This window comes from Anabrus simplex, chromosome 1 (assembly GCF_040414725.1).
Source record: "Anabrus simplex isolate iqAnaSimp1 chromosome 1, ASM4041472v1, whole genome shotgun sequence".
Classification (NCBI taxonomy): Eukaryota; Metazoa; Arthropoda; class Insecta; order Orthoptera; family Tettigoniidae; genus Anabrus; species Anabrus simplex.
In genome coordinates this window covers 801,002,763-801,030,102 of record NC_090265.1, presented here as the reverse complement: position 1 = coordinate 801,030,102, position 27,340 = coordinate 801,002,763, and the positions used below count along the sequence as shown (strand labels likewise).

Sequence of the window (27,340 nt, the reverse complement as noted above, 5' to 3'; positions counted from 1 at the left end):
AATCTCTCATTTGATGCAAACTTTCACCCCACTAGTTTGCAAATAATGACCTTTTTTAAACCGCTTATGACTTCCTGAACATCTTTCATTTTTTTAGATTCCAGAATATTTCCAAAATAAAGTTGATGGAGGTTTTCCATAGCTGTAAGTTATTGCGAGAAAACATTATGAATCCTTCGTTATATAGTGATTAAAATTTATATTTTTCATCTGCTAAGTAGGCTACTACAAATTTCGAACCTGATGGTCTAATTCTTCTCCGCAATCATTTACAGCAATTAAAGCATTCGAAATTACTTAGGCAGGAATCATTGAATTTTGAGAAGACACGTGCACAAGATATTAATATTCTCATGAAAATTTTAACTTTGAACATCTGAAAATGGACAGTTCTTTTCGAAAGTATTTTAGACAGTTCTTATGAAATGATCTTGATATTAAATCGGGAAATTATATGAAGAAATCGTGTTTTTCAGCCTCACTTGACGGAGGACAGTAGATACGTATATCTTTTTAGCCATAGAACTGCTGCAAGTGTATTTGTCTAATGCTGAAGTTATTTTTCTCAATATGAACCATGGAAATAAATCAAGCCTGTAATAACATATTAATCCTAATAAATCCACATTATACACCAATATAAAGCTGAAAGACTGATCTATATGAAGATAACAGAAATAATAAGAAAACATTGTCACTATTTCTATCGTAAAATATATTTATATTTTTTTAACAAAGGGAATTGTTGAAATATTTTCCTCTAAGGTAAACATTTCCGACAGATAACAAATATTCCTAAAACATTATATTTTGAAACACTCAAGTATGTTCTTACATATTCTCCCACAGTTCTTCACTTTTCATTTCGAATGCTAACAAAAATGCATTTTTCTCGAAACGGATTTTCAGATCTTTTCACGAATTTCTAGCCTACAGGTTATCTTAGGTCAGTTTCTTTCTTCTTTGTGTTGTAATCCAAGTCCTTGTAAGAATCTACTCAAATATCAACAGTTCACACTTATCCCTTCACTGGTTACTTCAAATATTGATGTACTGCCAATAATAACATATCCTGCACCGACTTGAAACTCATTCCGGTTATTGGAATTTCCCATCACTTCCGAGTACCTTGTACTTCGCTGTTACTTTCAGTACATTCAGGAATAATTTCCTCGTCAGAATTAACACAGTGACCACTCTCACCATCAGTACTGTCACTAAGATCTTCGAAAACAAACCCTTGATTTCAGAACCGTCAACAAAGCGGGCTGCCATCTTGATCAAAGTACATACTAAAGTACTTTCACTTCTACAGCTAAATAAACTTATCCAGACCGTTGCTTAAAAAATTTTCAAAGATTTTAAGAAGTGAAGATAAAAGTATCAGTTTTGATCCGATATTTATATTAGTGGTGGCCGGTTATAAATCTACGGCGGAAGAATGACACCGTCTCTCAGAAAGACGATCGAACTTGACGAAACAGTGCACCCACCATATTCCAGAAAGACGGTCCACAGTTCTAGGGTTAAATCATTCTAATGATTTATCAGTAAAGCAGTAGGCTACAATGCCAAGATTCATATTATATTTCCCCACCTTGACTTGGGTTGACTTCTTACTGAATAAAATAATGATGTTTCTAGATGAACTTCTGAGGAATGAATATTATAATTACTTGTGGAATATTACTTATCGGGCGAATGGTTTGCTCTCCAATTGGAAACCTCTCATACAACACTTCTTCTTATTATTATTATTCTTCTTCGCATTTTCCCGTTCATGCGGTGTCGAAGTTTCTAACAAGTCCTTTCCATTTCCCTCTGTCTCGAATAGCATTTTCTCTTAAATTCTTTTCCCTATGATCATCCCGCACACAATCCTTCCATCTTCCTCTGCTCTACCGTCCACCTCCATGCCAAGAATTCTCCTTCCCACATAATTTATCTTCCCTAAGCATAATCTGGCCATACCAGAGCAATCGTCTTTCTTGGACCTTTCTATTTATTTCAGTCGTTTTGACGTTGCCTCGTATAATGGTGTCCTGGATACGGACTTTCCTCGTACCCCTCATATCCATCTCAGCATCTTCATTTTAGACACTTCCAGTCGCTTGCACTGTGGCTGCACTGTTGGTCAAGTTTCTGCACCATAACGCATTGCAGGTCTCACCACACATTAAAAGGTTCTCCCATTTGTTCGCATGTTTAATCTACTGTCACAGAGGACACCGGGTAACCTTTTCCAGTTAGACGAGGCACCCTGAATTCGGCGGGTAATTTCTAGATCTAGATTAACATAGTATTCGAAACTGTTCCTTGCCTGGAGCCTGTTTCCATCCATCCGAACAGTTTCATTCCCAGTTCATCCAAGGCTTATTCCGGCTGATTTTAAGACCACTTTCCTCTAGAGCTGTTCTCTATTATTGCTACATAGTACAATATCATCTAATAGCGTACACCGACGAGCTGGTTCTTTTATATTTTCAGAGAGAACAAACAACACTACTTACAGTACTCTAATTAATTCAACCTCATTATTCTTGATCAGAATTCATAAAACTGAACTGATTTTCAAAGGAATATGACAAGAAATATGAACAATATTCTGGCCAATATATCGCAGTGTAAGAGAGAGAGATGAGTACTTACCTGACGTAGGGATCACAACTGTTGACAGTGCCCACTGTGCGGCTCGGCAGGTTCTTTGCCTTGAGTAAAGACACCAGCAGTTTCTCCGTGGCCGGTTCATAACGCAAAGAGAACCAGAGGCGACCGAGATGGCCCTCAGGAAACTGCAGGTCCTCCTCAAGGTCTAGAGCGCCTCGGTACAGTGCAGGGTCGATCACTCCCAGTCCATAGCAGCCTGGAACAAAGGAGAATACACAGTATTTGAGAAATTCCTCAAGGAGATGTTCACCTCGTTCACGAGAACTGGACAGACTCTTGTAAAATAGAATATATTTATCTCATCTGGTGCTATGGAACATTGATTCCCATACCGGAAAATATTTACAAATAGAACTGACGCGAGATTGACCCTTGTTAATGAACATCACAGAATGAATACCACCGGACTGAGCCACGATCGAACCTGCCAAGTTGGGGTCAAAAGGCCAGCGCCTCAACCGTATCACCTATCTATCTATCTATCAATGCATGTTTATATGTCTGTCTCGAATAGACTCAAACACTACTGGACCGATTTCGCTGAAAATTTCACAATTTGTTCTTATTACACCTGAGAGAGCATAGCTCTTAACAAAACATGATACGCATGTCAATTACTATCTGAAAATATTACTTTACGAGTAATAAACCCATGGCACCACCAAAAGAATGAGCTGAAATACAAAAATATCCGAAAATGACCGATATTAATGTCGAATCCATAGTTTATGGGGTAGCTGAGATGTACTGTGACACTGGATGCCATTTAACTCAAAGTTCATTCCCAATCGGGAACGGGGTTAGAAGGAGTGAAAATGAATGTCGAAAATGACCGAGGATATCGATGTACATGCGCATGTTCCAGCATAGCTCTCAACCAAACATTGTACACATATGCCTTACTATTAGGGTAAGAAAACTGTGGGAAAAGAACCCCCTATGGGCGCGGGTTGAAAGACGGTGAAATACATTATAAAATAATTGAAAACAACCAATAGTAATTAGAATCCACAGCTTCCGGTATTACTGAGGTGAATTCTAGCAATCCCGTTGACGTTTAAGTCAAGTTCGGTCCCCAACGGCATGGGTGAGAAGGGGTGAAAGAGAACATATCCAAAATTACGGAGATTACGGATGTATGTATGCTCCAGAATAACTCTCAATTAAACTTGGTACGCATATGACCTACTATCTGAGAAATTGCTGTGGGGGATAACACACACGAAGCACCCCTAGGGGAGGGGAGAAATATAAATATAATCGAAATAAACTGATATAAATGTCGACTCCATAGTTTTCTAGTTGTATACTGTGGATACCGTATAAGTTATACTTCAGCCGCAGTGGGAATGGAGGTTAAGAAGGGGTGAAGGTGACTGTAAAAATAACTGAGATTATGGATACATGTGCGTATATTTCGGTGTACCTCTTAACCAAACTTGGTTATTATGGAGGTGGGAAATTCCTACCCACGCTAGGGGGTGGGAATGGGAGGGGATGCCATGCAAAAATAATTTAAAATAATCAATATTAACGTCAGATTTATTGTTTATGTGTCGCAGAGAGGAATTATGACGCTCTAGACACCGTTTAAGCCCACGTCCAACCTCCATTAGTACGGGTGCTGAGATGGGGTGAAAAGTAAATAGTCTAAAATCACCAAATTTAGTGCTGCATCCAAAGATTTTGGGGTCGGAAGGCTAATCAGTGACAGTCTTAATGACAGTTGGAATCTTGTACACAATATCTATAGAACGACGGGTAAATACGCGCATACTATTTTTGAGGAAATCAAATATTTCCTGGTCAATTTGGGCTTCTACAAGAACAAAGTTTTACAAAAAAAATTAAATCATCCAAAACTGGAAATTGAACACATATAAATAACTCTAAAACTTCATTATAGATCGTAAAATATCGATCATAGTCTAAATAAGGAATACTACAAAACTTCACTTCACACATAATTAACAGGTAATACAAATCTTTAGGGATAAACGTTCATTAATTACCCTGGCAAAGCCGGGTGCTACAGCTAGTTTACATATAATAAGAGTTTTGTCTGTACATTGCTCAGAATTTAAAATGAATGGCATTTCTGTATCGGTTGTGTCCACAGTAATAAGGAAATGCATTTTTAAATTTTCCGTCATGTGTGTGTGTATGTACGGGCATCACGAGATAATTTAATTTAAAATCGTTACGTAAAGTCGAGAAATGATTCACTACAATCTAGGATATAAATAACTTTATTCACACAGAGTGAAATGATAGTTTAGAGGAACGCCTGAAATTTATTTCCCAAATATTCATGTTATTAATAGTCCCGTCGATAAATAGTGCATAGCTAACGTTATATAGAATTAAATTTCCGACCATTTAATACATTTTTACCTTACCGACTATAATAACAGAATAATTTATACTTTTGTTGCTTAGTCCTTACCAACGCCAAGCATTGTTTACTTGAAGATACTGTTTAATAGTGTCGATGGTTTTTGTCATGATTGTCTTACGGTGTAAAACCGCGTAGTCATCGGTCCGTATTGACAAAGAAAAATATGAAGATCATAATAAAAATGAGAAAAAACTCGTAGAGGGACGATAGCATGAAGAATGAGACAAAGAGGAAGTCATGAAAGAAGGAAAGACTGCCTTTACATTAGATGCCCTTATATCCCAGAGTCGGAAGAAGACTAAATGTGAAGGACTACAATATCGAAGCTTATAAAACTGATCAACAACAACATTAAATTGACCATTGTTGTAATCTGATTTGTCTCTTCTGCTGCCACTCATCTCCGTTAGATGGGATTACTGCTGCGCCTGCCTGAATATTGGCGGAAAGTATCTGGGGAGTTAGATAACTGTATGATTGCCCCGTCAATGATGGGTACTGCAGTTATTTCCTTACAAACGGTCAGATAACGTGTCTTTATATGGAATTACTCCATGCACTATCCAGTTTATACTTTTTGAATGTCTACTTTTAGGATTTGTATTACGTGTTAATTGTGTGTCAGGTGAGTTTTTGTAGATTTCTTTATCCTGACGCTGACTGATATTTAACGAATTATTTTGTAGTTTTCCAGTTATTGTTGTGTGTTTAATTAAAAATGTAATTTTATATTATTTTTTTACGTGGAACTTTGTCCTTGTGGTAGCCCATATTATGTGGGAAGTAACTGATCCCTTCAAATAAAAATAAGTAATAACTATATGTATTTACACATCGCCCTGTAGATACGACTAGCTAATGTACCCGTCCTTCTCTACGGTACTATACATTGTATACGGACTTCTACGTAAGTTACTGCGCACGAAGTGAGTAAGATTATGTTATATTGCACGTCCCATAGCGCTATCCGAGAAACAAAACAGGGACGACCCCATACGTTGTTTCCGATGTAAGGTGCACGTTGGGAAAATTTAGATAATAATAGGAGGCCACATTTTCTTCTGCCATTCGCAATCGAGTTCCGGAGTTTCAACAATGACGGCGGGTTCACTTTCCAGCTGCCATTCGAAATAGAGATGGAAGTTTTTCACTATAACGACAGGCACTCTTCCCTAATGTCAGTCGCAATCGAGTTGGAGAGATTTCATTGTTACCGAGAAATGCTGCACTATCTAAAGTACAAAGAATTTAGATACGACATTAAGGCATAGGACCAAAGTTGAAGATATCTCCATACTGAACATCAATTGTGTAATCTGCTTTGTGAAATGACTTACCGTTTAGAAAGCAGTTACCAAGAAACGAAGAATATTCCCTCAAAGGAAAGAGTGTGCAGTTACCAAGCGAAGTTATATACATATAAAAGGGTATAAAGGACGTTTCGCATGCAATTCACGGATCTTGCAGGAAATCAATAGTATAAGAGAAAATGCAAGAAAACTGTTGTGGTTTCCCTATAAACCCACATTCTATTCAATGATGTTTATATCATATGCATATCTAAACCTTCCCCTGGATGAGTGTACTCTATATATAAAGTTTGCTCGAGATATATCTAGCCGTTTCGCCGTGATGATGGAACAGACGGACAAACAGACAAACAGACACCAAACCACTGATACGGTCCTGAGCTGACCGAAATTGGATAAATATCTGAAATATTGGCAAAACAAACGAAATCACACACAGCGGACCCCCTAGAACTTTATTTGTCTAGATGTACACGATTTCAACTTTCATTGAAAGTGTCACCGATCAGCCCAGCGAACCCGAAAACTGTGGATGCAACATTAATCTCGATTATTTTGGACATTTACTTTTTCACCGTTTTCATCACCCCATGCCGTTGGAGGCTGAACTTGGTCTAAAAACAGCATACCGTGTACTATTCATCTCATCGACCCTTTAAAGTATTGATTCGACACTAATTTTAGTCGTTTTCGATTCATTTTACATGTCATTCCCTCCCAACCAACAACCGTAGCGGTGCTAGGGATGCTTAACCCCCACGGTAATTTTCCCTATATATAGTGAGTCATATGTGTAAAAATTTGGTCGAGAGCTATCCTGGAACATACACATATATATACATAATCCCGACCATTTTGAACATTTTTCTCCTCTTCTCACCCTCTATCGCGATGGTGGCTGAACATGTACTTAAATTTTCTCCGGAGTATCACAATTTATCTCAGTGACCCCTAAAACTATGGATTCGACACTGATATAGGTAGGTTTCGATTACTTTTTCATTGTCACTCCCTCCCTACTTCAGTCGTAGTGGTGCTAGGTGTGTATTACTCCCACAGTATTTCTCTCCAGATAGTATAGACATATGTGTACCAAGTTTGGTTGAAACAGCAGGTTTGCCTTTGGTCACGGTCATTTTGCTTCGCCGATATATTTTCGTAATGTATGCAACCCGCTAAGTACAGAAGTATAGTGGGTTAGGGTACGCATTCGCCTGCTATTATAGGCTAGGTCATTCAGTGACTTGATTTTAGGATTCCTGAGGATAGAGTGAACTTCAGTGACCCATCAATGCCTGATGATTAACCGGCAGGTGATTCCGGAGATAATAAAAGAAAAATAAAGCAAATCAGTCCAGTAGAATGGGCATACGTACTGGACAAAGCTGTTTTTAGTAAACGTTATAAATATATACGGTATATATATTGTTGCTTACAGACACCTCACTATGATCAGTTTATTAGGCTCAGGAGTGTACTTACTGAAAGAGTTAGAGCGGGTTGATCGCTGAGGATGTGGAACTGTGGCTGGAACTAACAACTCTGTATCCTGCAGAGCTATGTCCATTTCACGAGGCATGAGATCGTCCAGTGAGGCTGCATGTGTAAGCGTGGGGAGACTGAACTGGATCTCCTTGGTCCTGTGACAAACAAAATAAGTTATTACCAGTAAAATCTTACTGAACTTCAAAATTTAAAATTTTTCGCAAAAATGTATGAACACTCTTTTCGAAAATTAGTTATTTTTATTAAATAGGAAAGCACACAGTGTGCAAGATCCTCAGCTCGATGGGACGCACTTTTCAGTTTCTCCATGTGTCCCGTATCTCGTGTGAAGAAGATATTAAGAAATGATATTGAAGTGAGTTGGAACTTTGTACGGACAAATAGCTTGAAGGACATGTCACAAGGGAATTGTTCTTCCCAACCGTACGTCAACATTTAACTTCAAAATTCTTCGAACCCAGGTTTATACTTCCACTGGTAATAGTAAATTTAGAAGTTGTTTTCAATGGTTTAAAATACAATCATTAGAGGGATAACTTCATAAGTGCCAATCAGAACAAACAGCGGCTCCTTTCATTTTCTACTGTCCACTACGTGCTATCAAAAGGAACCATCTGTTAAGTCACCTGAGTTACTGCAATGTAAACTTTTCCCCGCCAGTATCTGATATATTTCTGAAAAAGTGTTGCACTTCAGCTGTTATATGCTTCTTAGGTAAGGTTTTTAACTCATTGTAATATTCTTTATGCTCGACGATAGTGAAATATAAATATGCCAGAAAACTGAATCTTAGTAAGGCTCATTATAGTTCAATATGATACATGTTCTGCACCAATCAAGGTTTAGCTTTTCATTATGATGAAGGTTGTCCACTAATGAGAGTTCATATTTTCATTATGATACAGCTGTTTAATCAGTTAGCTAAGGATAGCATCGCACCTGCCCTCAACGCACTAGCTTCGCCCTTGTTTCCAAAATCAAACATGTCGGACACACATATTAACATCAATGCACCTTCTACTTCCAAAATTTGACAACCACTTGGCACATTCCCACAAATTCACTTCACCAGCTGTACAATAAACAAATTGTATTTGAAATAAAGCTGGGTTATGATAACCTTTTATGAAGGCATTGGAAGCATATGACATTGTCAAGGTCTCTGATCCACTCACGGAAAATCAATAACCCAGCGCATACGGTCTGTGCTATGTTCAGGAAACTCAACTGTCAAGTGACACATCGATAGAAATTGATGAAAAAGAAATACAGTTATAATTATCGTCGAGCATAAACAGTCGTATGCAACTCGCACGTTTTATAAGCATACGTACTCGTGTCTTAAATATTGCCAATATAGGCTTGTTGCATAATATACTATTGGAGTATTTTGTTCTACTAGGTAGTGCATTAATGAAACTTAATATTGCAGTCTTGCAAGCTATATCCCTAACATATTTTAGGTAAACTAGGGCCACATTCCTTGAAGAATAAATGATAACTTTTGAAAAAGTCGCTACTAAGCTTTGTGAGAGAACAAGGCCTCTTCGGGCACTGTAAGGCGTGGTAACGACCTCAACGTTTGTTCACACCATCGGCACACACAGTCATCGTTCGGTTTGTGAAAACTAAGTACAACACACGCCTTATGATGGAAACCATGAGCCGCAGCACGAGTCACTGTATGCCTGAGATCGAAGCAACTTTGGCACCAATTGTCTGTTGTCACTGCATCCGTTATATAAGAGTCACTCCAGACTTTTTCTAATTCGTTTTTAGTTTATGTAGCAGCTCTTGATATTTTTGTAGAATGTAGAGTCTTAGAATGTTGCAGGCAACTCAGTGAAGAAAAGTTCTCGAGTTATTGCATAAACAGTAAAGTCTTAAGGGTGTGTACGTATTTAGATACTCACAGTGCTATTTTAAGGAAAATTTCTTTCATCCTTTCTCTCCCATTTAGGTCTTTTCCAGGAATGTCCATATTGGAATGCCGTAGGTCACGATTGGTATACTTTTTAGACGGAAAAGTTTCAAGGACATTTTGATCGATAGTCGACTAAGATGATGTTATTGTTGCCAGAGTCTTTATTTTATGTGAGCTGTAAATGTAGTCCCACTTGTCTGGAAAGTCATTCCGAAATATTAGAATGTATTTACAAATCTTAGAGGTAAAAAATGGTGTATGGATTTTAGTGCCGGGAGTGTCCGAGAACATGTTCGGATCGCCAGGTGCAGGTCTTTTGTTTTGACGCCCGTAGGTGACCAGCGTGTCTTGATTAGGATGAAATGATAATGAAGACGGCACATACACCCAGCTCCCGTGCCAGCGAAATTAACCAATTATGGTTAAAATTCCCGACCCTGCCAAGAATCGAATCCAGGACCCCTCTGACCAAACGCCAGCACACTAACCATTTATCCATGAAGCCGGACATTCTTAAAGGTGAGCCTTCGTAACTGAATGTATCCATCGCTGCTCGCCTTCTTCCCCTTCTAAAGAACATGACTACTGTCTTCTGTTCATACATCGTACAAATATATATGGTACTTCAGAGTCTCTTGGATATCTGATTGAGTGATATGCCTTGTCTGGCTTCCTTGATTGATCCGGATCCCTTGTGTGAAAAGTAGGGCAGTACAAGCTTTAGTCGTTTGTAGACGAAATGAATGAGAATGAATTTGAATTCGTGAGACAATAATAATGCTTTCAGTTTTAGGTACCACGGTTTTCCTAGACGCCAATGTATCGGAATTTTGTTCCATACGATTCTCTTACATGCTGATAAATTCACCGATACGAGTCTGGTGTATTTGAGCACCTTCAAACAGTAGCATTCTGACCCAGAATAGAAACCCCCAATTTCGTCTCAGAAGGCCAAAGCACTATTTTTTATCCAATCAACTCGACCGTATACTTATTACATTTAGATATTATTTTGAAGATCTTCCTAAGAAAGCGAAAGAAATGAAACTGCGACTGTCTTTGCGAATCGAACACAAAGCTCCTGCTTTCTGAACAGATGCTTTAGCCTTTCTGTTAGGGCGAGACGAGAGGGACACATTCATCAGTGTGGTGTTGGAGTAGTAGTAGTAGTATTAGTATTAGTAGCTATCTTGTTGAGGGTAAATATATACTCTGTTTTCGCGGCATATGCCACAAGTGAGTACCAGATCAACTCCTGGATGCGAAACTGGCTTGACATGGAGCTAACCATCGATCTCACATAACGCCGACGTTACGTACCGTGGTACCTTTGACCTTCGACACTTGTAGGTCTTTCATTGCCTGTGTAGAGATGGCTTTCACTAATAATAGTAATAATAATAAAAATAACCTATGGTCTACGGTCAGATCTATAGAATGGAAAGCGACAGACTCACCAAAAGTTATTTAAAGTATGTAACTCAAAAAAGATCAAAGTAAACTGAGTAGAAGAAACTAAGGCGGACAATCCATGAAATGAATATCACGGACGACATCATAGGAAGTTCGTGGAGAAACCTTAAAAAGAAAACTGGTAGGAAGTGGTCCACAGAACGCAAAGTGCATACACAGTGCATTAATGAAGAGATTTTGGAACGATAAGAAGGCGAAAACTATCAGGCCAACGAACAAGTTGAAACGCGCTCTTTGAGTGGGCATAACGAAGAAAGAAGAAAAAGAAAAATCGTACGGTCTTGACTACCGTGTGGATGTAATATAATTGGATGCCATTTAGGCTACCTGCTCGTCCATTTTGACGTTCCGTTATACTCTACCAGATGGCAGAGTAAACCGCATCTCTGTTGGATGTTCCGTGGATCAGTTTATCTAATTTTGTTAAGTGAATATCTAACGAACGACAGAGCTCTCTTATGTATTATGAAGTCTCGAATGTACTTTTATCCACCCTTCAAAATTACGATTACCGCTACCGACCCTGAACCTGCTATCTTAGAAACCGGAGGCCAACACTCTACCAGTTATCTATAGAGAGTAGAAGTAGTAAATTATCTTCACATCACTATTAAGGAGTAAATGTGAGTTTGTTAGTTCAACATATCACAGTCTGGCTTGAGCAACCGTGGAGTGAAGTCGCGTGGTGCAGTGCGTGCTTAGAACATGGTCGGTATTGAGCAGTACCGGGCCGCGATTGGGAAATGGCAGGTGAAGCTGAAGAAGGAGACCAAGAATGGACGGATGTTAAGAAAAGAAGGAGTGAAAATGGGTGAAGCGGTGCTGGTAGTGACAGTGATAACGGTGCTACTGGTTATTGGGAAGGGGGGAATTAAATCCAGGCCCAAATACCAGCGGAAAATTTAGCATGGAGGACTTGGCAGCACTCAAGGTAGTAGTGAGTGAGGTAACACAGGAAAAGTGTCAATGGGATAAGGTACAGGTAATGAAGGACATGATGGAGGAGCAGAGAAAGGAGATAGGGAACATGAAGAAATGGCTAGAAACGAAGACGGAGGAATCGAACAGGAGAGTGGACAATAATGAGAAGGAAATTGAATTATTAAGAGGGAAAGTGAAACATCTGGAAGAGGAGGTGATGATGATGAAGAGAGAAGCGGAGGGGTACAGGCAGGAGAGAATGAAGAAAGCCATATTTATATATGGTGTGGAGGAAGGCGAGAGGGAAGGCAAGATCGACCTGATATCCAAGCTGGTAGAGGTCATACGGGATAGGATGAAGATTAACTTCAGTGAAGTGGACATAGACGATGTGGAGAGAGTGGGAAAAGCTAAAGGACGGAGGCCAATTAGGGTAAAAATTTTCTCAACCCTAACGGCAGAAATTGTGATAAGAAGCAGTAATAATTTACAGGGCAGAAAATAGGGGTGAAAAGAGACATGGGAAAGGAAGGAGGTAAAAATATGATGATCTTGAACAGACACCTATGGAGAGCGAGAAATCAGGGGCTAAAGGCCCGAGTAAGAGGTCAGAGGTTGGTGGTGACTAACGGACGATGGGTTAGGGAGCACTCAGTGGTGAAGCTAAAGGAGATGGACGAATGCGTTAGTTCCGAGAGAGGAGAGATGACAGGGTGCGATGGAAGGATGAAAGAAGTAACAAAGAGGAGTGAAGACGAGGAAGGAGAGGAGATCAACTCAGGTGAGAACGGACAGTGCAGTGTGGATACAGAAGATCAAAGCAGTGAATGGGTGAGTGAGAGTGAGCAGCAAGAAACGGTGAGAGCAGAGTGCAGTGGTTTATTTAATAAGATCCTTGAACAGGGGAAGTACCCGAAGGAATGGGAAACGGGAATTGTGTGTCCAATATATAAGAGGAAGGGTAATAAAAACAGTTTGAATAGTTATAGAGGAATATCTCTGTTAGATTCCTTAACCCTAGAACTGCGGACCGTCTTCCAGGAAGACGCTGTGCTGTTTGGTCAAGTGCGGTCGTCTCCCTGGGAGACGGTCTGGGAATTCCAATATAGTACTACTGTTAGCCAACACATGGCAGTAATTTCAAGCCATGTTGGTTCCCGATGCTGTTATCTTTCGTAGCGAAAGCCTTTGGCAAACAAATGACAATATACAGTCTATTATTTGACTGCAGAAGTGGAAGTACTTTCATGTTGACATTGAGGTTGCATTGAGCAAAATGGCAGCCAACTACGTGGACGACTCAGAAATCAAGCGCTTGATTTCTGACGATTCGTGTGATAGTACGGACGATGATAGTGATTATTGTGTGGATTCGTATGAAAATGAAGATGGTGAAAGCAGTTGCAGTGATACCGGCGAACAGGATGTCCCGCAAGTTATGGAAATCGCCCTCAATGCAAGCGATAGTGATCATGTTCCTATAGACAATGTAAACATGCCTAATGTTAGCCGTGAAGGCGTAAGTGTGAACTGGACTGATATACAACCCGATGAAAGTGATTTTCCAGGTAACAATGTACCATTTGTCGTTCATCATCCCGGCCCTGTGAACTTGCCTCCCCGTAATTCCGCGCCGATTATGTACTTCAATCTGTTTCTCACACTTGGTTTTTGGAGACTTCTCGTTGAAGAGACTAACAGATATGCTGATCAATATCTACATAAATTAGGTGTTCTGCAACGAAAGAGTAGGTTTCGTTTGTGGCCTGAAGGTGGTGTGAATATTGCACAGTTGAAACGTTTTATTGGACTTGTTCTCAATATGGGTCTACTAAAGAAGAAGATGGCGCGCGGCTGTGAGCTTGCATCCGGGAGATAGTAGGTTTGAATCCCACTATCGGCAGCCCTGAAGATGGTTTTCCGTGGTTTCCCATTTTCACACCAGGCAAATGCTGGGGCTGTACCTTAATTAAGGCCACGGCCGCTTCCTTCCAACTCCTAGGCCTTTCCTATTCCATCGTCGCCATAAGACCTATCTGTGTCGGTGCGACGTAAAGCCCCTAGCAAAAAAAAGAATATTTTTCGTTATTGGAGAACACAATATCCCAGTGAGAACACACCCTATTTTAGAAAAGTAATGCCCCGTGACATGTTCTTGCTCATAAATAGATTTTTTCATTTAGCAGACAACAGCTGTAGCAAGAAACCAGGTGATCCAGGATATGATCCCCTGTTCAAAACTAGGTCTGCAATTGATCATTTCAATGCATATTTCAAAAGACACTACATTCCTGGAAAAGTTCTAAGTATTGATGAAACATTAGTAGGTACAAAGAACAGGTCTAAATTAATACAATATTTACCAAACAAACATCATCATCAGTAGGGCATAAAACTCTTCAAGGTATGTGAGCCTGGTTCGTATTACACTCTGCAGTTCAGTGTATATTCGCCTGTCAAATCTGGGGGCCCAAAATCGAGTGAAAAAGGTTTAAGTTTTGATGTCGTAATGAATTTACTGAATTCCTTAGGAAATATATTTTGGAAGGGGTATCATATAATTGTTGACAACTGGTAAACATCTATTGCGCTAGCTTTGGCTCTTTGGGAGAAGAAAACTCTACTCACAGGTACAGTTCGCAGCAACAGAAAAAAATCTTCCTGGTGCGGCAAAGAATTTAAAATTGCAACCAGGACAAATTTTGCATAAAAGAAGTGGCCCTGTGTTTTTTGGTGCGTGGAGAGAGAAAAAATCAGAGAAGAAACCCCTGACAGTAATTTCTACAGCACGTCCAGCGATAAATAATTTAGCTAAACGTCGTTCATCCAAAGGGGCTGAAATTTCTATGCCAGCAGTGGTCAGTGAATACACAACAGGAATGAGGGGAGTTGATGTATCTGATCAGAATATTGATCATGTGTCCTCAGAGCGGTCTAGTCATAGGAACTGGTACAAACTTTTTTTTCACTTGATAGACAAGGCAGTGTTGAATTCATATGTATTGTACAGTAAAAACACCGATGACAATGTTCTTATGCCTAGGTATGATTTTATGGTGCATCTTATAGAATCACTGTGTAGTGCTTAAAATGAAGAGGATGATACCCCACTAAACGCATCGGTGAATTCCCACACAATTGAAAAGTTAGGAAATAAACGTCAGCGAAAGTGTGTGGTGTGCAATAACGGAGATAACAAAAAAGTAAGAAGATCTAATTATGGATGTTTGAGTTGTAATGTTGGTATTTGTGTAGGGTGTTACAAACACTTTGATCATAACACAGGCAGAAAGAAACTGACATAAGGAAAAGGCAGAAGGTGTATTTCTCATGTATGTGCAAAATCGAGAAATGTCATATTTTAAAAATTAATTTTCTATGTTAGTAATTAACAGGAAAAATTTAAAGATAGTTTTTGAAATAGTAACAAAAACTGTGAAGTTTTTATTTATGATGTCTCTGATATACATTTAACTTGACAATATGGTTTTCTAGAGCAGAAAAGTCAATATATATTTTTTATACTTTTTTATAAAATATTTTTTATCATTATTTCAAACTGATGACTCTGAATGATTCACCTCTATCAAGATAATATAGAACAGTCTTTCAGCTTTCTATTCATGTATGATAAGTTATATTTTATGATTACAGTCCGCTTACAGGTACCAAATTCTTTTAGTGTGTGCTTTATGGGAATTTGCTACAGCACTTGACAGGTAAACCTGCAGCAGTTCTAGGGTTAAGTAAAATTTACACAGGGGTGTTGGCGAACAGGTTGGGTGAATGGGCAGAAAAGAATTAAGTATTGTCTGATTTCCAAGGAGAATTTAGAAGGAAGAAAAGAGCAGTTGATAATATAATGATAATGATGACAGTTCTGGAAAAGCATAGGAGCCTGTCAAGAAAGAAGGTGTATGTGGCGGCAATCGATTTTGAAAAGGCGCTTGATAAGTTGGATAGGGAAGCTCTACTAGAGAAACTGAGAATGTTGGTGGCTTCGGGAAAGATGATGTGGGCAGTAGAGGGGATATATAGGGTAGTCAGGTTCTGTGTAAAATTGGAGACGATAGGTTGAGCAGACCATTAGAGTCCAGGGTGGAATTAAAGCAGGGTGCAAATTATCGCCAATTTTGTTTATTTTATTTATTAACGTTATCTTGGAGGGGCATGGGGCAAGCAATTGGGCAGTACCTGTAATTAATGGGGAGGAGGTCCCAGGATTGATTTTTGCTGATGATGCGATTTTGATTACTCTAACCCCAGGGGGGATGCAAAAGGCTTTAAATGCAGTGTCGGATTTTTCAAAGAAATGGGTCCTGAAAATTAATGGGAAGAAATCTAAAATGCTAATAGCCCAGGCACACAAAGGAAGAAAGGATGGTGAGAAATGGGTTGTGCAGGGAGAAAGGTTGGAACTGGTAAGCAAGTTAGAATATCTAGGAGTCATTATTAATAGTAAAGGCACCTGGAATGATCATATTAAGAGGGCGAGGAACAGAAGGTTGGCCGCCCTAGCTTCAGTCAAAAACTTGCTAGGGGAATATCCGGGTATCAATTATAAAACCCTGAGGTTAGTTTTAAGATCGGTGATTTTCGGGAGCGTATTGTATGGCGCTGAAGTTTGGGGGTTGGATGACAAAAGAGTTGGGTTAAGTCGAATTATTACTAATTTCGTAAGATGGTGATGGGACTCCCGATGTGCACAGCCAATGCAGGGGTGGAACTAATGTGTGGGGAGGATTTAGAATCTGAGTGTGTGAAAAATAGTTAGATATTGGATGAATTTGAAAAGACAGGAAGGAGGGAGGGTATTACAGGCCGCGTAAGAACAACAACGGAAGAGTATATATAAGGGATGCTGGCTAGATAAAATGAAGGGATACTTGGAGATGATAGGCTTGGGGTACATGTGGGAAGAGGTGTGGACGAAAACAGAAGCTATAGAGATGAAGGTATGGGTAAGGAGGATTAGAGATCTCGGTAGGCAGAAATTAGTGGCCGAAAGTAGATTAAGAGGTTCCCTTAGTGTTTTACATAAAGTTGAGGAAGTAACGGGGATTAATATTATATACGTTGATAGGTTGAGAACGGTTATTTTCACTTATTAGGTGAGTGTGAAGAAACAAATAAGATTAGAAATAGTTTACTGAGTGCCAAAAAACGGAAAATTCTAGGTAAAGGGGATGATCAGGGTATTATAAGGTGGATTATTAAGGAATGGGAAAACGGAGGAGAACTGAACAGGAATTTATGTGTGGTAAAAAATTCCTGTGTGAAAAAATTGAAGAGGAAGGGGTATAGGACGATATGTCAGGATGTAAAGGAGAAGTGGTTAAGAGTAGGAGGATATTTAATCGTTAGAGTTTGTGGAAAATTTAGTTAGTGAAGTGTGAGTGATGTGGCTATAGTGAAGTAGTTTGAATTCGAGCATGGAGGCTAAGTAAGACTAAGTGATAACAAAGGTTGTTTAGGTGGCTAGGTAGTGAGCGAGTAAATGTTTTGGTATCTTGGAATGTAGATGCCTTACCGATTGCGATATGGAAGATGGTTCGCAATTGTTGTCATTTGGTTTACTTGAATCCAGAGGATTTAAGTCATGAAACAAATAATGCGGAGTAATCAGTAGTGATTACAAGGGCGTGAGCCGAAACTGTTGTAATGTACAGTCAGCGGTTCTTGCAGCATAATCTGTTGTGAAGGTCATGTGGAGTGTACAGTCATGTGGTGAATGCAAGGTCAGGGTAGGGCCAGATTAGTTGTTTTGATTTAGTTTTTTGTTTACTATTATTATTATTATTTTCTGATTATTATTACTATTATAATAATAATAATAATAATTATTATAATCACCCGTGTGGGGATTTACCAGTTACCTCCATCGGGCGCGTCCCATTGGAATTGGGGAACCTCGCTGGCTCTGCGGCCAGCAGAGTCAGAGGGTAGTAGGGAAATAAAATACCACCGTGAAAAAAGAACTGGTCCCTTGCCTGGGTTACGGCGAAGACTGGTAAATGACCAGAAGCCAGAAAACATCTTGAGGCAACCTCTAGGGCTAACAACCCTAGTTGTAAAAGGATGGGTACCCGTCCAAAGCAAAGTCAAGTCAAAAAGCATGATGGCACAACATTTCAAGAAACATACCCCAGGGGGTAAATCTTCGGATAAATCCCTCGTCGTGAACGCCACGGCGCACGAGTCTCATTCGGATTCTGGGGGAGACTCGACATCATGCAAGAGACGAGTCGGAGCGACTCGGTGTACCACGAAGAGTCAAAAACTCAGGCCAAAATCTAAAATCTTTCTAGCGACTTTCAACATAAATTCACTTACACAAACTGGCAAGCTGAAAACCCTTACCAAAGCTCTTCACGAAGATTAGATATCCATAATGGCCCTACAGGAAACAAGGTACCCAGATGAAGAGATTTTTGAATCCGAAGGCTACCGATTTTTCAAGAGCAAAGCGCAAAGAGGAACCCTCAATGGAGCTGTGATGCTTGGAACCGCGTTTGCTGTTAGAACCAAGATCCTTAAATAGGTTGCAAATTTCGAACCTGTGAATGACAGATTGTCTATACTCACAATTAAATGCGCAAACAAAACCTACGCCCTAGTTAACTCACATGCTCCTACAAACGATAAGAACAAGTCTGTTCCAGACGAAGTTAATAATTTCTGGGACCTACTGGATGAAAAATTAAACGAAATCCCCAAACACCATGTCAAGCTTCTTTTGGGTGACTTCAATGCCCAACTAGGTCATGAACAGAAGTACAAGAAAGTTATAGGAAATTACCCTGCTCACAAAAGAACCAATCCCAATGGCAAGAGACTGGTGTCCATTTGCGAAAATCACAACCTGCAGGTCATGTCGACCCATTTTCGCCATCTACCCAGAAAGCAAATGACTTGGCGTTCTCCCTTCCAAACTTTCGGAGAGTTCCAAATTGATCATGTTGCAATCTCCAGGAGAAACAGCCCTGAGATTATGAATGTCAAAGTAAAGAAAGGCATCAATGTGGCCTCAGATCACTATATGTCTCTTATCAAATTCAAACCAATTCCCGCAAACACAAGGAAGACGACCAAACAGATCACACTCTTCGACAATGATAAACTTCGGCAAAGGGTCGAGGAGTTCCAGGAGAAGGCTAGACCAAATAACTGTGACTTTAACAACGCCAAAAGTCTCCTTATTGAGGCCGCCAAAGACGTTGCAGAAATCAAGAGAAGCAAAAAATCATGCCTGGTGGAATGGTACCTGCGAATCAGTCCTCCAAGAAAGACTCAATGCGTGGAAACAGTACTACTCTACGAAATCAGAAAATGATTGGGAAGCCTACAAAACCCAACGTGCCCAAGCAGCTAGGGTGTTCAGAACTGAGAAACGTAAATACGAAAAATCTCTCATTGAAAAGGTAGAACAAAACTTTAGGAAGAATGAAAGCAGACAGTACTACAGGGCCTTCAAACGCAAACTCACTGGCTATAAACCACCATCCCTATGCTTTGAGCGAAAGGACGACACACTGGCGACGTCAAATGAAGAAAATTGCAGCATTCTGGCAGACTACTTCAAGAATTTATTTAATTGCTCTAGACCGCAAAACCCCATTGAGACCAAGGAACCCTTACTCAGGTACCCAGATTCCAGACCACCCGACAGAGATGAAATCAAGCGCCACATTGCCCGTCTCAAAAATAACAAAGCGCCGGGGGAAGACTCAGTAGTAGCAGAACTATGGAAATATGCCCCAGAGGAACCACTTGATATCTTGCAAAAGCAAATAGAAGAAATTTGGAACAAGGAGACCCTACCCGAAGATTGGAAAATAGCTTTGATCCATCCATTACACAAAAAAGGCAGCATGAAGAACATCAACAACTACAGAGGAATATCTTTGCTACCCGTGTACCCGTGACTTACAAAATTCTATCACTTGCCATCCTGGAGCGTTTGGAAGCACAAGTCGAACATCAAATAGGTGAATACCAAGGAGGGTTCAGAAAAGGTCGCTCAACAGCCGAACAGATCCAAAATCTCAAAACGATTATCAGATATTGTACACTAAGTTCCAAGCAGTATGTGTCTGTCTTTGTGGACTTTAAGAAAGCGTACGACTCCATTGACCGGGAAGTCCTGCTAAACATCTTAAATGAATTTGGAGTTGATTTGAAACTGCTGGCTTTAATTAGAGCCACCCTGACCGATACAAAATCCAAGGTGAAGTTCCACGGATGTCTCTCGCATTTATATGACATCAAAATAGGAGTCCGACAAGGTGATGGGCTATCCCCGATACTCTTCAACTGTGTTCTTGAAAAGATCATCAGAACCTGGCGGGTGAGATTAGAGGAAACCAACTACAGTGCATTGATAATAGGAACCAAATCCAAGGGGATCGCAACAGACTGCTTAGCATTTGCCGATGATATCGCTGTTCTCTCAAACGACATAGAAACCGCTAGAGCTCAAGTTGAAATTTTAAAGGAAATTGCCGAACAAACTGGTTTGCAGATATCGTTTGAGAAAACAGAAGTAATGACTAACATCAAAGAGGCTCCACCAAAACTCCGTACGAAATACGGGGACATCATCCGAATAGACAAATTCAAATACCTGGGTGAGATAATCATGAAAAATGGACTGGACAAAGAAGCACTTCAGGAGCGAGTACGCGAACTGGAAATAGCCTACCAAACATCCCGCACAATCTACAACAAAAATGTCTTTCCCAAAACACCCAGATACGTCACTATGAAACAGTTCTGAAGCCAGTAGTTCTATATGCAGCCGAAACCCTGTCTCTAAATGCCAACAAAGGACTCCCTGAAGAACTGGAGAAAAAAGAACGCAAAATTGTGAGAGGAATCTTGGGATCAAAGTACAGAAATGGAATCCATCAAAAGATATCCAACGAGGAAGTCTACAGCAAAATAAAGAAAATTACCGACACAATCAGAAAAAGACTGGCACGATTTTACGGTCATCTGAAAAGAATGGACGGAAGAAAGTTAACTAAAGAAATCTTTCACTTTTTTTATTCAAACCCCAAAACCACAATTCCCTGGTTTAGAAATACCAAAGAAGACCTGCAAATGCTACATATCTCAGCTGAAAACGCCCTTAACAGAGATCTCTTCCGCAAGAAAATATTGACGAACGGGCTAAACCGAGACGAGCAACCGAAGAAAAGACACGGTGCCCCTCGGACAGAGGAGCGTAAGCAGGCCCACACACAAAGAATGAGGGTAATTTGGGCTCTAAAGAAGGCCAAGTTCAGTGTCAAATGCAACAAGACTTATCGTGGTCCTTGATGGCCCCAGCGAATTGTGTGTATATATATATATATATATATAGATATATATATATATATATATATATTGTACCCGTAAAAATGTGTTCATATCTTTAAGGCGCTTGATATTAAATGAACGAGCATGATTCTTAACCTAGGGAGTGGCTTTATCATTGGAGCTGGTACAGAGAGGGGGATAGTTATCAATTTGAGAGATTATGTTGATAAATTGAGTTTATTGATCATCAAAAGCAAGTTCATATCACCTTCGTACAGCAGCGTGGAAGTGTCGTGGCTGGTTGGTACCTCCAAGTCCTGGGATGGTGCTGGACATCGACTGGGCAGGGACCACACCTGCTCGGATGAGGAGTTCTGGAATGTCTGGAGGTTCTGGAAGTGTCTCGACGTTCTGGAAATCTCGACGTTCTGGAATGTCCCGACGTTCTGAAATGTCACGAAGATTGGCACACGTTCCTGGGTTCGATTCGAGACGTAATTCACACTTGAATTTCCTGCACGGCGTTCCACACATTCAGGGAACTGTCTGAACAGATATGACCTTTTAATTATGGTTACTGCACTCTAGATATTAAATCAAAACGTTCTGGAATAATCACTCGAAGAACAAGTACTGGTAGAAATGCAAGTTCATAATGCGAGCTCACTATAAGTCAGAATGTTCTAGAGGATTACTGTCACTGCAGTCCTAAATGCATAGTTCTGAAGATTTAAAACATATTGGCAATGAACTGAATAAGTAGCACTCGGAAACTGTCCTGTTGCATTAATAGGCGAAGTGAATAGCCATTAAAGAAAATAATATTTGAAAGAAAAAGTCTGACTTCATAAATTATGGATCACTCAAAACACTGGAAAGTTCTAGGCTTTTTGGGAACGCGATTTGCGTATTCTGAATTGTCACAGTCTTTAAGAATCAAAACATAAGTCCCTGTGCAGCACTTGGAAAGTATTGCATATTTCACGATTAAACGTAATATTTTATGTCCCCTAAGTTTCATAGTCTTTACAAGGCGTAAATTCAATGAGGCACTTGAGAAAACAAGTCACATCGTTTACACGTAAGTTTATGTTGGTAGGGCACAAGTTCATCCTACACGCTCGGAAAGTTTCAATGTTCCAGAAATTGATTCAAAAATACAAGTTCGAATAAGTTCGAAACGTAAGTTCAATGCGGTACACAACACTCGTGAAAATTCAAAGTCCTTTCAATCGTCATCGAATAAGTAAGTCCCTATGTGGCACTTCAAAAAAAAGTTCCAATGTGTAGAAATAACAAAGTTCCAATGTGCCAAAATGTTAAAGTCCCAACACGACACTCGAAGAAAATAAAGTTCCAACGTGTCGAAATATTAAAGTCCCAACACGACACTCGAAGAAAATAAAGTTCCGATGACAATGTTCCAGTACGTCACCTTAAGAAAACAATAAAGTCTTATCGCGACACTTGGCGAAAATAACTAAGCTCCAATGAGACGCTTCAGAAAAAAAAACAAAGTTCCTATATGGCACTTTAAGAAAATATCAAAGTCCAATCACGACACACGAAAAAAAACTAAGTTCCAATGTGTCAATACGACAAAGTTCCAATACGATGCTCTCAAAAATAAAGTCCCATTCAGGCACTTCAAGAATATGATAAAGTCCTGATACAACACTTAGAGAAAATACCGAACTTGGATTTCGCAGACTGTCGACTAGAAGTTCGACACGCACAATACTTCTCCCGTCACCCGTGTCACAGAGACGGCGGAGTGACAGACACTGAATTCGTAGGTCGGGTGGGCCTCCTTTTATACACGTTCGCATGGAAGTGTCTAGAACTCGGGTACTATCTACTCTTATAACTTCTATAACACTCGGTGGATTTTCTTGAAATCTTAAGAGATGATGTCCATTGTAAAGGCTTTTAAGATGGCAGTGTCAAAATAGCGATAAAGTAGCTCGAAATGTACTTTTGAGGATGAGCTGGAACATTACCATATATGGTAGCGGATAGCTGGCTTACGGCGGCCACGTCACTCGCTGGGTACGTCACTGCGTTCGGCGGGCTGCCTACCTTCCATCTCGCGCGAAGTTCAACAAACATACTTCGGACTTCTGTCGTAGCGGTGTTCCCTGTACATGTCCCCCCCTCTTAGTGCAAAGAAAATTCGACAAGGATTTTCTTTAGGCTTCTCTCTCGAAGTATGCTTTTAGGCTAGAAGCATTATATATGCCTTCGATGGATCCATGATGTGTGTTCTTGCTTATGCTGTGCATCTCCATACTATGGAATAGGGACGTTTTTTATAAGTGGAAGTATCCTTGACATCCAAATGATATTTAAAATCTCGGATCTCTCCGGGTTTATCATTGAACACGTCTGGATAAGTTTCGAAGATTTCCTTGACTGAATCCGCAACGTCTTTGTTGGCCACTGGGTCTTCAATCACACTGATACGGAGGTGACATAGTCTGGACCGTCGTCGTACATCTCATCTATCAGGGGTACATCTTCGACGGGTCCCACTTCTTTGGGATCACCCTCTTCATCTCCGACTGGTGCAGCATCGCTATTTCCACCATCGAATTCTTCTTGCGGGGTATCTATCCCTTGTATCCGACCGTCGTCTCCTTCGATCAGCTGTAATTCTACAGGGTCAACGTTATAAAATGTAATGACATTTGCTGTGTAATCGATCACTCCTCCATATTTGATGAGAAAATCCGATCCAAGGATAACATTGAATTTCATCTGAGAGATTACTAGAAAAACATGCTCAAATTGAACATGTCCCACGACGAATTCCATAAACGCCTGTAGTTTACATTAATGCACTTATCTGGAACAATCCCTTTGATCCTAAGTTGGGAAACAGGCATCACAAGTACATCACGTCTCTCCTTTATGACTTCTAATAGTCTAGCTGAAATAAGTGAGGCTTGAGCTCCTGAATCTACCAATGACATAACTTTAATATTGCCAACCCTAATGGTGATTACTGGCAGGCTACGTTGGATTCTTGGCCTAGACGGTGTCATGTTTTCATGGAGTAGTTCCGAATCCTCTACGTGCCAATAATGTACCTGAGTTACGCAGAGCGGCTCTTCCCTCCTTCCATTTTCAGGCAATCTTCTTAAGAAAACATTGGAGATTTTTTTGCACCCGTTGTGTAAGGGTTCGGGGCAGGCGTTTCGTTTTTCTTACCAGCGGCTTGCTGATACTCTAGCGAGGCGGCTCCTTCTTGATCCTCGCCCTTTCGCTGTTCTTTCAAGTACTCTTGAGTATCTCGCCATCGTCTATTCAATTCATCTCAATAAGAAACCCTATCCTCTACTTGTTGGGCCTCTGTTGGCTTTTTCCATGTTAATCTATTTTAGTATGGCACTTTCCCTCGGTCCGGCCGTCCTTTATACCCTCGATATCGGGTAGGTGTGTTTCGTGATGTAGGCTGTTCCTCAGGTACTTCCGGATCTGGACGTCCTTGTGTCACAATGGCGACAGGACTGGTAGTCATTTCTTTAGTCTTACTCCCTTTCGGTAAACATTGAGCGTGGGCTGTGTCCAATCTACGAAGTATCCCATCCATCTGTTCTAAAGATTGTATGTTAGCAGCTACCAAAATCTCCTGAACTTGGGCTGGGAATTGCAACGTGATCGCCTGGATCAGCTCTTGCTCAGGCAATGGTGGATCCAAAAATTGCATCTTCTTAAGTTGCCCGATGAAATAATCTGAGTAACGGGATGTGTTTATAGAAGTATTGTACTTTTTAGCATACAACTGCAACTTAATTAAATGTTGCGTCTCTGAACTCCAAAAACGCTTCAATAGAGCTTCCTTGAATTCAGAATAAGTGTTAAAGCAAGATTTAAAAGCGGAATGCCATGATAGAGCGCGTCCCTCTAGTAACTTGGAAACGACACGAAGCTGTCGGTCAGGACTGATTTTATTTTCTTGAAAATATTCTTCAGTGTTGAGTAAAAATTCCCTAGCAGTGTATTCCTCCTTCCCAGAGAATTTAGCAGGTTTTTCAACGGTCATTCGGATGATAGTGGTAATGTTTGCGTTTTCATTAATTTTTAATAGACTAGAAGAAAATAAGGGAGTATCCTTCAGTTCTAAATTAGAGACTTTACTACCAAGGGCTTCTATCTGTCCTTGTAGTTCTGTTTTAACATCCTTCACCTGTTGTTTAATAGTATCTTCTACTACCTTAACTTCATCTTGGAGGTCCTTTTTTAATTCGGATACGTCTCGACATATACGCGTAACCTGAGTGTGTGTAGTATCTAATTGAGATGTAAATTTTTTATCAAACTCTCCCTGTTTACTCTTTATAAGACTGACTTCATTGTTTACTCTTTGAATGTCATTTTTAAGCGTATCTCTAAGGTTCTCCTGAATAGAGGCTATTTTAACCTGGGCTAAAGATAATTGTGAATGTGATTCCTGTAACTGAGTTTTTAAGCCTTCCATCTCTTTAGCAATTGCCTGGGAAGTGGGGAGAATGGCTTTGAAGTCATCTTTAAGAAGAGCTACAACTTGAGTTTTAATTTCTTCTTTCATGACCTCCATGTTACTTTTCAATTGGTCATTGATTTCGGAAAATTTTTCATCTACCCTAGCGTTGGACTCTTTAAATTTTTGTTCAATGCGAGCACCAGCCTGAGTAAGTCTTTGTTATAGGGTGGCATTCGCTTCTACAAACTTCTTATCTACTTCCGCATTAATTTGAACTACTGATTCCCTAAGTTGATGTTCAAGATTAGAATTAGACTCATTTAACTGTTCTCTCAATGACTGTTCAAGATTAGAACTAGACTCATTAAATCTGCGTTCGAGATTAGAACTAGATTCGTTAAGTTGACGTTCAAGATTAGAGCTGGACTCAGTAAGTCGGTGTTCTAAGTTTTCAGTTGCTACTTTCATACTGAGCCTAAGGGCTTCAATCGCTGCCATAATCTCCTCCATTTTATTAAAATATATAACGCTAGTACCAAGTACAGAAATAATGATTGACACACTTCAAAAAAAATTGAAAGATTTTCGAGACTTGCATTCAGTCAAAAGTTCAAAGTCTTAAGTCCTAGTGCCAATGTTTCAACACAAATTAATTAAACCAAGTCTTTGCAAATCACCTCTACCAAATCACTTAAATTATGCACTTATATTTCGGTTAAGTTAGTGTCCACTGAAATTTGCAAACACTCCTACTCTTCTTGAATTTAGTCACCATAGTTTGAGCTGTATGTAAGTCTTTCATGTTAAGCTCCAATGAAATCTGGCCCCTAAAGGTGGGCGCCACGTATACTACCTCCTCTCTGTACCCGTAAAAATGTGTTCATATCTTTAAGGCGCTTGATATTAAATGAACGAGCATGATTCTTAACCTAGGGAGTGGCTTTATCATTGGAGCTGGTACAGAGAGAGGTATAGTTATCAATTTGAGAGATTATTTTGATAAATTGAGTTTATTGATCATCAAAAGCAAGTTCATATCACTTTCGTACAGCAGCGTGGAAGTGTCGTGGCTGGTTGGTACCTCCAAGTCCTGGGATGGTGCTGGACATCGACTGGGCAGGGACCACACCTGCTCGGATGAGGAGTTCTGGAATGTCTGGAGGTTCTGGAAGTGTCTCGACGTTCTGGAAATCTCGACGTTCTGGAATGTCTCGACGTTCTGAAATGTCACGACGTTCTGAAATGTCACGAAGATTGGCACACGTTCCTGGGTTCGATTCGAGACGTAATTCACACTTGAATTTCCTGCACGGCGTTCCACACATTCAGGGAACTGTCTGAACAGATATGACCTTTTAATTATGGTTACTGCACTC

The 27,340-nt window shown here is 40.0% G+C and overlaps 1 protein-coding gene across 1 annotated transcript in view; it reads right to left on the bottom strand.

Annotated features, from left to right (window-relative positions):
* LOC136873672 (synaptotagmin-15-like) overlaps window positions 1-27,340 on the bottom strand; it is a 137,265-nt gene that overhangs the window by 56,845 nt on the left and 53,080 nt on the right. Inside the window, exons 4-5 of the mRNA XM_068224953.1 lie at window positions 7,858-8,015; window positions 2,650-2,863 (exon numbers count right to left, since the gene is read on the bottom strand). Of these exons, the coding sequence (XP_068081054.1) occupies window positions 2,650-2,863; window positions 7,858-8,015 (372 nt within the window). The remainder of the gene's footprint in view (window positions 1-2,649; window positions 2,864-7,857; window positions 8,016-27,340) is intronic.